The sequence below is a fragment of the Mastacembelus armatus genome, chromosome 13 (assembly GCF_900324485.2).
Source record: "Mastacembelus armatus chromosome 13, fMasArm1.2, whole genome shotgun sequence".
In the NCBI taxonomy this organism is placed as follows: domain Eukaryota; kingdom Metazoa; phylum Chordata; class Actinopteri; order Synbranchiformes; family Mastacembelidae; genus Mastacembelus; species Mastacembelus armatus.
The window spans coordinates 12,978,231-12,990,277 of NC_046645.1; the positions used below are offsets into that span (position 1 = coordinate 12,978,231).

Genomic DNA, 12,047 nt, shown 5'->3' on the forward strand with positions numbered 1-12,047 from the left:
GAACACGCCTTCCTCCTGTCCTTCCTTGACCAACAGTAGTCCAATTTCCACTGGCACCCTGTAAGTCAACAGCACCAGTGGCAGTCGTTGTTAACCTGGGCTGCGACCGATCCGGTATGGAAGTCATATTTGTGATTTGCATGTTTGATTTGGCCTAAATTTTATGTCGGATGCCCTTCCTGACACAACCCTCTGCATTTACCTGGACTTGGGACCAGTATATGAAGACACTGGATTGTACCCCCCTGTGGTTGCATTCTTCAAAGAGAAGTGTGTTTTCTTTTATTTTGGAGTCATGTTAATATTGACTGACAATATGAAGTTAAAATTAAAATATAGATATTAGATATTTCAGTTCGGAGAACTGTTTTACATCTGTAGTAATGTCCAGTAATGTCTGCAGGTATTAATTTCAAACTGCATTATGGCAAAATAACCTGACAGGCAAGATTCAGGGCAAACAGGTGTGAAAAGTAATCATTCTTTAACTGTATTGCTTTCAGTGCATGGGAATAACAGAAGGCTATACTCACATGAGGTTATCGACATTTTCAACTCAGACCTTCTCTCTTTTGCTGCACAATTAGATAAATCACTAAAGCAAAAAAAATAAAAAACAGTCAATCTGAAATTGACAATGGAAATTATACCACTGCCATTACATTATTCAGCAGAGCTTCTACTGCAGCATGTAAACAACCATGGAATGCAGATCTGCAGAAACATAGGGCCTTTTCAATCAGGTCTACAACATAATTCCTTGTTCCACGTCTTTCCTCTGGCACCTCTCAACAAGCTGGGGGGAGGAGGGTTACTGGAGGCTTAGCCAGGATATAAAGTCCCTGCCTTGGATCATCTCTGAGCATCTGACGAGCTGGAGCATTATCACCACAGACTCCCTTTATTCCTTCAGAGCTGTGGATTGTGGGTAAATTCTACCCTCTGCCCAAAAGAAATACAACCATCGACAGAGAACCTGTGGAGTACTTTCATTCCTGTGATGTTGTAACCATCTACAGTCTATTTGTGGGACAATATTCTGCTTCACTCTTTCAAAAAATTTGTATTCTTTTTTTTTTTCAGAAAAAGCCTCATATTAGAGTGCTCAGAGTGTGTGAATCAACTGTTTGGATCAGTGAGAAATAAGCTCACACATATCTGCCAATTTTTCTTGGTACAAGATATCAGCTGAGCATTTTTGTGTGAATATTGGTAATGCTTTAGTTTGCCATCTCCTTCCTGACAATTTCTGAAAAATGAACTGTACATTAGTGATATTTCCTATGCAATTCTACACTAATTATATGTACATGAAAAATGTGTGTATTATATAGTAGCACAAAATAGGTCATAACCTACTGCCAATATCCTTCAGTGTTTACTAGAAAGACAAAGAAAGGTCTAATTTGGATGGCACAGTGTGATGGCACAGTATTTACAGGGGCAGGATTTGGAAAGACAGGTAACTGCCAACTGGATGATAATTAATGCAGCATGAATGTCAATTAAATAGATATATTCAGATTACCAATCAGATTTATAATGTACAGCAATTGAGGATGAATTGAAATTAAGCACTGTTGTTAGTCTTTCCAGTAAATGCTAAATGACATCTGTTAATGAACTGACTATATTTTCACTTAACAACTATATAATTTCCTTCTTTTTTCTTAGAAATTTGAATTGAACACATCAGCCCTTTCCCTTCTAATTACAACCAAAGTGTGTTGGCCTTATTTTTTTATTATTATGAAAAAAGCTGAAAAAGATGAGATCCAAAATATTCAGTATTACCCAAATATTCAATACAAATAGAATAGAGATGGTCTGAAGATGTGACATTTGAAATAAATATTCATATAGTGTCTACATATATATGTATATAGGAGAGCACCGAAGTGATTTGTGGATTAACCTTCTAGGAAACATGTCTGTACCAAATTTCCTGGCAACCCATCTAGCAACAGAATATATATATATGTATTTTCTTTCATATCATAGAGATAAAACACACACCCATGTGGATGTGTTGGTTATGCTCAGAGAATTCATTAAGTTAGGTTTATCACAACAATTGGATACTATAGTAAATATCAATATAGTGTAACACACCCAGATCAGGGTGGAGTTGCCAAAATACAAAACAAAAAAGGGGGAATTTGATCCAAATGTGGAGAAAAGGGGGGTTCCACCACTAAAATTAAGACCCACCAACAGCAGACAACCACTAAGTCTCCTGTACTGGATGTTTATAAATTTTATATGCCCCTCGCCCGCTTCTGACTTTCTAATCCTCCCAAGCTCCACAATATCCACAATGAAAAAATATCCAAATAAAATACTAATACAATAATAAAAGCAAAATCCAGGGGGCACCCTGAGTTATGGAGGTGCAACACAAGCACAGTTTGTGCACATTTGTCTCAGGTCTGCCTCCTCTCTTTATATCCCCTGCTCGCTCGCTCTATCTATCTATCTATCTATCTATCTATCTATCTATCTATCTATCTATCTATCTATCTATGTCTTTCACCGTCTATCTATCTATCTATCTATCTATCTATCTATCTATCTATCTATCTATCTATCTATCTATGTGTCTTTCACCGTCTATCTATCTATCTATCTATCTATCTATCTATGCTCTCTTCCCTTTGCCACCCACTTAGAAAATAAAGGCAAATTCACCAAACATTATGAAAAAAGCAAAACAAAAAGAGAAAAAAATTGAATTGATTAAGAAAAGCAATAAATTCTCATAAATAAAAACAACAAATAAAACTGTTCTGCCAATTATAGTAATGTAACCAGACTTTAGGAAGACAGGTCTCATACATTACTTGCTATTTCATATTTTTTTTTTTTTTGCATTGTTTGTAGCAATTTTCAATAATAGATTATACCTTTATAATACAGAATTTTTGTAATACAAATCTATATGTGGTAACTAAGATGTATGCATACAAAAAATGACTTATTGGTCCTTTATACCTCATGTATGATCAGGATCATATAGTACCAGTTCTGTGGCTGATTACAAGAGAAAGTCACAGCAGGTGGTAGCAGGGGCTGTGCAAATTCACAAGAAATCATGCTGTATACTGTACTTCCTTATTGGCCAGAGGAAAATGCTATGCAGTGCTGTTATGCTGATTAAGGTAGTGCAAAGCAATCTACCACAAACCAGCTTAGCACTGCTCCTGTGACAGGGTATTTAAAAGAGTAGTGAACTGCAAGAAAGCTCAATTACATCCTCCCAGCATGTACTGCATAAATCACGGTAAATCCTCTTTCAAACCTGTCTTTCGGAAATTACTGGAATGTTACAGCAAAAAAACATGGAGGCGGCTGCATCAGTGTAACTCAGGGGAGACAAGCTTAGGGAAAATGCAGAGTAATGCACAGTTCTGCAAAAGCAACTTCCTGTTTGAGTGCGCCAGAGCCAGAGAGAGTCAGAGAGCTGAAACGATGCTCCATCTATGCAGCATGATCATTACCACTACTGCTGATTCTTCAACTGAGACAGAAAAAGGTGGCTGTAAAGCAGAACGGATCACAAGGAAGTATTTAAAACCTGCATAGTATATACCCAGATTGTAAACATAAACAGATTTACAAATAGGACTATACATATTGCCATTTATGTTATTAACCTGATTTTTTAATAATTCCATAAAACAAAAACAACTATTGAAAAGCCCATGGTTGATGAAATAAATTTATAAAGGGATCTGAAAGCTGCCGCATTAGAATACTGGAGCTTTTGATGCAGTCTCACACGGAGTTTCAAACTTAATATGTTTTTTGCCACTTCACATTTTTAGTACTGTATGAATTGCAGAATGGCCCTGACAAAAGGGCCAAAATTGCCGTATCTCTAAAGCAGCTATTGATAAACCGATCTATTCTTTAAGGATAGTTTTTGTATTGAAATGTCACATTCTGGCATATCCAAATGTCAACTCCCAAGGTTGCCTCGCCATCTGTGTAGCCTTAGTGATGCTTTTGAAATAATAGCAATGTTTTTTTTAAAAAATGGGTAATATTGAAATGAATTTTTGCAACAGAGCTAAATCAAAGTATTAAATAGTGTGTTCAGAAGATGCCAAAAGGTTGCTCTGCTATAAACACCACAAATGAACAGCCTTTCTTCCATTTCATATGTCTTTGAGAAAATAGTTATTGATGTTTTTTGGCCTCGCGAAGACGAAATGTGACTAGCATTTGTAGGGGAGATGTAAAGGGCATTATAATATGATGGATGGGCCGGTTGAGATATAGCTGCAGATGCTGATAAGATAGCAGAACGGCAAAGCAGAGACTCTACATTTTCTGAGATCAAACATGTAACTGGAAAGAACTATGACAGGTGTTTCTGACAGCTCTGCGCTGCCTGTCCTCAATGTCACCTATCAGCAGCACTATCTGATTAAAACTGGCCATCCACAGTCTCGCTTAGGCTTAGGTACAAGCCCTCATTTTTTTCTCTCCCCGATCGCCTGATCATACGTGCATGCAAGCTCCCAAACACACGGACACACACACACAGACACACACGCGCACACACACACACACACACACGATTGTTGTGAGGGAGAGGAGTGGGGGCATACAGTACCTTGTGTGTTGACTGGGTTGGTGGTGGGTGTGGGGATAGTAGTGGGAGCATCTAGATGAAAAGAGTAAAAAAAAAAAGAACATGTATAAGAAAAAAAGGAAGACAAAAGTAAAGAAACAGATAAAAGTCATCGAGGATGAGAAACTACACTACAAAATTATAACATGCACATGTTTTACTACTACTGCTACTGTTGTGAGTTCATTTTTAGTCCGTGTTAACACCTGTGGAGGTACTTAGTTACAGTTTTTTTCACAGTTTTTCCAAGTTTACAACATATGAGTAATTTAGTTATAAAGCACTGTGAAGCATTCCTCTTGATCACACTGGGCCTTTTTTTTTTTATAAAAAGAGTTTCAATATAAGTGATGGGGAATACATTTTTGCCCAGAAATCAGGCCTATGGTTTTTTCACCCCCATCTCTTCCATTACAAATATGTTAGGAGGGGGTTTCTTTACAGCCAGTATGGAAAGAAGGAATGACTATGATGTGCAAAACTTTTTTAATCTACATATGGGCACCTGACTGTTCTATTAAGAGAGACTTGAAAAGTTCTGAACCGGTCCTTAGAGCAGCAGCAGTGCTTAGAGCTAAACGCTAACATCAGCATGCTAACATGGGCTCAGTCACAATGCTCACATGCTGATGTTCAGCAGTTTTTTTTTAAAACATGTTTTTTACCATGTCTTCCCTTAACTTGTTGCCATGCTGTGTTTTTGTATAGCCTTTGAACAACAATGGAAGTCTAAACCAGGCTGTAGATTCCTAGACATTACATCAAATTCATTGTTGGGTTTAGTCTCTGTGCAGTAAATAGAAAATAACAAAAACATAAGAAAATATCCAGCCATATCCCTGAAATGGTTAAGTGAAAATGCTGACATACTTGCCTACAAGTTAGTTTGGCATAAAGTTTTACATACAGTAGGTAATCTTCGAACACTGATGGCGCTTTGAAAAATCTACTGGTTGTGCTCTATTAAATCTGGAGAATCCCCAGAGTCACCAGAGTCATTAGGCTTCATCCTCTGGTAGCCATGATTGTGTGAGCCACTTTTTTATGGCAGTCTATCCATTAGTTGTTGAAACCTTTCTCTAAAAAAAAAAAAAAAGAAAAAAGAAAAAAGAAAAAGTCAATCTCATGATGGCACTACATTAAAAGACAGGAGAGCACCGAAGTGATTTGTGGATTAACCTTCTGGGAAACATGTCTGTACCAAATTTCCTGGCAACCCATCTAGCACTAGAAATATTTTGGTCTGGATCTAAGTGATCAACACTGTTATCCATACAACCAGGCTGCCTGACTATAACAAAAGAGACTAAGTTAATATTTCACTGTACTGGGGATTTATGATATATGTTGATCATAAGCTATCAGATTTCTTTTTTTGATAAATTTTTTAATTATCCTTGAATAATAATGTCTGGCAATCATGGAAAGCTATTGCCATTTTCCTCAGTAATTAAGTCAACCTGAAATGAAACCGCTCTGGTGGTCTCTTGTCGCAGCACAGCAGAGCTCCGAGCAGCATCCTCCACCCCACACTGTACTGATTAGGCCTGTCACTAACCTCCAGACAAAATAATGAGAAAGACAAAATTGTGGGCAATTCAGGTATGCAATGGTACTAAAGAGGCCTGAAAGCTTCTTCATCAGAGGAATATATGCCTGGCTGTGGTGCAGGCGAAAGATAGCACGACCCCTTGCTGTGGGAGAGTCACAGCAGGGGAAATTGGCTGGCTGTCTCCACGTCTTTACTGTCTGCACTCCATCAAAAGACAGCAGTAGGGGACCACACACTCCCAAACTAATGATAAAACATCAAGGGCAGCATAATGTTGCTGCTGGGGATGGAGTGCATGGCAGAGGTGGTGTTGATGGTGGTAGGGGGGTATCAGGATATCAGGAAGCGATTCTCCTCTGACAGTATTTGAAGAGGAGGGTGGGCTGGATTTCTTTCCCTGTGACCGAAGGCAGTCTGATAGCTGAAATGTCAGTGTCTGGAAGAGGGAAATTGGCCATTCAGGGAAGAGGGTCTTCACAAAAGCTGGGATAGGATGTGGCACATATAATATCCAGCTGAACAAGAATTCTCCATGGGCAATTTCCAGGCTGGATGACTCTGGGCTCAGCATTATGGGGGCTAAAATATGAGTGTATTTTGGAGAAGACATATTTTCAGGGAGCATTTTTATCAGTGAGGAATTCGATATGAGAAAATGTAACCATAAAGTGAAACAATGTAGGAGAAATTGTTTATCTATGCCTGCTTAAATCTTCTCGTGAACACAACTGAAGGGAATATATTTAGCTTTTTTTCTCTGTTACTTAAAAGTTTGATGTTATAGAGGTTTAACTCGAAAGCAAAGGGGAATGTCTGCAAAAGAGGTTGTTACAAATTAAAAAAAATTTTATCTTATTGTGGAAAACATATCTCCGAACTGATGAGCTGATAGTTGTGCAGTACTGTGCTGCATGATTTTTAAAATTCACAAGGGCAGATTCGCTAAAGCCATTTGTAAGAGCAGAGAGACCCACGAGTCCTGTCTGCTCTTGTTATGTCAACACCCTGATAAACTCCAAATTTCCCGTGGCTTGTGGTTCTTTGACTTCTTGTCTGTGGAAGATTTATAGGTCAGAAAGTCAACTGCAGGCTAAACCATGGCAGTAAAGGCAGCATTGTTCTCTTGCCAACAGGCAGTATATGTGAGTTATAGCACCAGGTCACCTCTGAGAAAGAAAGGCCTCTCTCTGGCCAGCCAGCTCTCTCCCACACCACACACCAGCCAGGGGGCACAATTCACAGCCTGTTGCAGACACACCCTCATGGAAAGCAGCATGACAGGCCTCTTTCTCGGGCTTTCGACCGACCACATACAAAGCACGCACTACAATAGGGCTTGATTTGACATGGATTTACATTGGGCTAACACCTGTCTGAGCTGTCGCACTGTGGAAGGTCATTAGTCTTTTTGAAATAGGAAGAGCATGAAGTACCAGCACCGGCAGCAGGATGAAAGAGAATTTATGGCCATTCCAGCTTGGCTCTCTTAACGATACTCGCAGGAAAAGGTTTATCGAGATACAAAACAACTCATCAAAATATACGTGGTTAATGCAGGTGGAGGAAAAAAAATAAAAGACATTTTTGACAGGTGTGTTCTGGAGATGGATGTTAGTAGATGGGATAAGCATGGTACACTGGTGGATGGTTGAGGTTGTCACACAAAAATAGCACAAGGTTATCATGCTTAGACCAATCTGTGCTGCAGAAACACACACTAATTAAGCCACTGTAGCAAGCATGATTAGTCTGGGACAACAAACCCTCACATGGACCACAACATGATTTTGTCTGGCATTAAATCCTCCAGAAAAGAGGAGTGGGAGTCGCAGACATAATTATATGCGGTTATGAGCACCTTTTACCAATCTCCTGTGCCTCATTATAAGGAGCCGAAGTCATCGAGCTTCCAACGCTCGTACACCAGAGAAACTGTGTTTAATGGAAATTGGTAAAATATGTGGATAGAAAGTTACTAATTGAAGAAGTCGTGGCCAAAGGCGCAAACACTGATCACACTGATACTGTAGGTTTTATCTGGGACCAGAGAATATTTGCCTCCCATTGATTTTCATTCATTCGTGCAAGTTTTATGGATGCAGCATAAAGCAAATGATACATAAAGCAGGCACGTCATCATTCATGAGCTATGAAATACCCACAAGCAATACAGGAAAAACTTCTGAACTATTAGAATTTTATATTAATCCTTTAGAATAGATCTGTGTTTGAGAATAACAAGAACAAAATAACAATAACAATAACAAAACAATCTGAGAGTTTTTACCCAAAGAGTACATTTCAGTTACAACGTATCTTTATACAACAATTAGGAACCTAGTCGTCATAGCTTGAATAAGTCTGCCCTGAGTGAGCTATTTGCTGGCATATGCTGTCCTTTTGTTTGGGAGTGATCATTATGGTCCCATTGGGGAACAAGCAGATGTCATCATCTGCCTGGCAGAGCACGATGATGAATAACCATAGGGCGTCAGAGTTATGAGAGTCACAGGAAACCTATGTCACAGTGACAAAGTCACACATGTCAGCTGCTGAAATAAACAGGTTATTCCTCTAAACATCAACCAACCTACAGAATCAGACATAAGAAGATATGAAAATCTGTACATATTCCATTAACTGTGAGCTTGGAGTTATTTTGTCAATGCAAAACCAATACAGGTGCTTCTCTGAATGCCTTGTATCTGAGAAATTTGGATTAGTGAAGTCCTGCTATGTTTGAAGCCCAGTTTATAAGACATGTCCAATACCCCACTGAGTTATTTTTCCTGCAAATCAAAACATCTACAGCACTGTTCCACTAAACCATTCAGGAGGCAGTGATTTCACAAGTTTTTAAAGTTTCCAGGTGTAAAAATTGAGTCCCAGGTTTTTTTAACAAAATAAAAAAATAAACTATTTTCATCTAGCAAACACAATATTTCCTGTTTTTCTTCTTTAATTTCTCCTGAGTCTGACAGGTTTTATGCTACTGCCGCCCAAGATCTTGTCCTTCCATTAAAATCCTATTCACTGCTTGCCCTACAATTGGTGAGATGGCATTGATGTGAAAAACCATTACAAATGCATTTATTTTCACAAATGCACATTTTCAGCAACTGCCATAAACATTTGTTCATCAGCTAGACAAAAAAAGTAGTACATTTTTGCATTTTGACAGAGTTCATGACTGTCAACACTACCTAAACAAGCAGGCTGAGTAGTAATCAAAACAATATCACCAGTTTGAAACCTGCAATCGACTCTCTCACAAAATCCACAACAAGCTCCTTGTCAACAACAGCTTTGCTTTTAGCATAATACTCCACACCTCAGCTCCCCTCCTTGTCTGATCCTGCTGCTTTGGTCACAAATTTGGTTTAAACAGAAGTGTGGGATTCATAGGCCAACCCTTAAAATCTGATCAGTTTGTGATGTATCAGACATGCATCATAATGCACATTGAAGCTCAAACACTGAACCGAAGTAACAGAAATTTAATTATAGGTTCAAATGGAGAGGAACCTTGGGATCTAAGTCTTAGTTCAGGCTTTTTCTTCAGATAATTTTGGGTACATATAACTGTAAAGTCTATACAGCAGATTCACGCTTATTACTGGTTTTGAGGGTGGCACACAATGTTCTTGGCACACATACAAAAACAAATTTAAAGTTTGGAGAGAAATAAAAAATTCTTTTCTGAACAGCAGGGAGCAAACGCTCCAAGGAGAGAGAGCTAAATTCACCAACAATGGCTGCACCTCTGTATTTTCCCCGCATCCTCGTCATCCCTGCCTGCCGCCAAAATACAAAATTACGTCACATTACATGTTTTCTAAATGATGAAGTCCTAGTGTTCAGGACTTCAAACAGTTCCCTCCTGCTGTTCCCCCTTGAGGATTCAAGCACAAAGATGCCTGGTGCACCTTCAAACAGTCGAGCTGTTTGCAAAAAAAAAAAAAAAAAAAGTTTAAATTCACTGGCAACAGCAATAGTAATTGCATTTGTTATTTTATTTTATTATTATTATTATTTTTTACGTATTTTGGCTTTGTTTTGAAGATTGTGATGTGTTGAAAATAAAACATGAAAAACAGAAAACTGGTGGTGGTGTGCCATGACTGACGGTCATTTAAGGTAAAAAACAAGAAGAAGGAGCGACAGTGCAGAGAGGTTCAAACCAGGGGGAACAGCCCATCTGCAGAATTTAAAGTCGGGTCCTGGGAGAGATGGTCCCTGTATTGCCCTTTACTCATAGGCTGCAGAACACATTGAAATTCCACCCACTTCAATGTGAGTCAACAGCACCAAAGACAATCTTTACCATTGAAAATGAAGTTGAATAGCCATAGCCAATCATCTAGCTATAGTCTATAGTCTTATGAAGATTTTGGTTGAATAGTCTTGCTTTCAGGAATATCCTGTGTGTGAATGTGACGATGCATGACTGCATAATCCTGGTCTTAGCTGGCAGTGTAGTGTAAAGTGCTCGCTCACACTAGTTCTCTGCTCAACCAAACTGACCGGCACTTCACCCCCCCCCCCCCCCAAAAAAAAGGATGTGATCATTTTTTCACATGGAAGATCATAAACTGAAAATAATGTATTGGAGCAATGCTGCAGTTTGTAGACTTGTGGAGTAACAAAGCAAGGTAATGGCAGACAGCAGACATAAATAACCAACTCATGATTAAAGTGGTTTACATGTAAATTTAAAATATCACTTAACAAGGAAAACACAAAGATAAATTGCTAAACAACTATAAAAGAGAATGATGCTGTCAATAGTAATTATGGGAATTCACATGCAGTTGTAAAAGACAGGTCTTTAGATGAGCTTTAAGCGGGAACACCAGGATTTTACACATTAAAGAGTGTTCAAATGTTCACAGTTTGTTTAAAAAGCACCACAGCATATGTGGGAAAATTGAGCTCCAGAGGGATGTGTGTAAAAACCTAATAAATGTTCTCAATGATGTCACTTGAGTCTGTGTCAACTGGGGCTGAAGAGGACGAGTTTGAAATTCTGGGCGTGTGGAGTCGGAAAGAAGCATGCTTACCAGAACGCTCTGTGGCCCGATGCTCATCTCTGCTTAAGGTTTTAGGCTTGAGGGTACATTAGCCACATTAGTATAACAACACACCTGAACTGTTGGTGGTTATAGTGCATTATGGGTAGGGATCAGGGATCAGCAAGGGGAGAATAAAAGGAATAAAAATATAGTATATGGAATAAAAAAAGATTTCTTCTTCTGCATTGTTAATTTCTTCCGTTTTCTTATTTTCAGCTGTCTGCAGTGAGCCTGACAGTGTTGTGCAATAAGAAATCAGTGGAGGAAGCTACTCTTTAAAAGTGGCTATGGATGGGGAAGCCCAGACAATGGAGGCTAAACTGTTCCACAGAACAGGAGAAGCAAAATCCCATGGGACTTTGCCAGGGTAAATTGTAAAAGTTGAAGTGACAACAAGTGAATTTGAGAAGATATTTACAGGAAGTACTGTAAGTGTTAGTGCCACATTATACTCTAGAGCTAGAGCTTGTTCATGGTGTCAGAATATGACAGAAATAAAAATATTTATAGTTTTCTGAGCGACAACACTAGAAGGTGGAGTGAAAAGCTGACTGTCACAGAGAAGGGAGCTGTGACATTATTAAAATATGGGGATAACGGTGCACATTTTCAAACATCTTCCCTTGAAGTATTTCACTTCACATGATGTTCACATGAAAAGTGCCATAAATAGTTGTCTAACAAATAAAAAAAAAAAAAGAGCTAGAGTGTGAGGTTTTAAATATAGCATACTTTCTCATCTCTGCTCAGCTGACCAATCAGAGTGTGAAGCAGGTGTCATGTTGGT

The 12,047-nt window shown here is 38.7% G+C and overlaps 1 protein-coding gene across 3 annotated transcripts in view; it reads right to left on the bottom strand.

Annotated features, from left to right (window-relative positions):
* The window catches only part of cadm1b (cell adhesion molecule 1b), a 134,262-nt gene that overhangs the window by 11,040 nt on the left and 111,175 nt on the right, over positions 1-12,047 (bottom strand). For 2 of the 3 annotated variants that reach the window (XM_026319461.1, XM_026319469.1), the window contains one exon: positions 4,619-4,669. The exons of the other annotated variant lie outside the window; for it this stretch is intronic. In XM_026319461.1, coding sequence (XP_026175246.1) covers positions 4,619-4,669 — 51 coding nt within the window. The remainder of the gene's footprint in view (positions 1-4,618; positions 4,670-12,047) is intronic. 3 annotated transcript variants of the gene reach the window in all.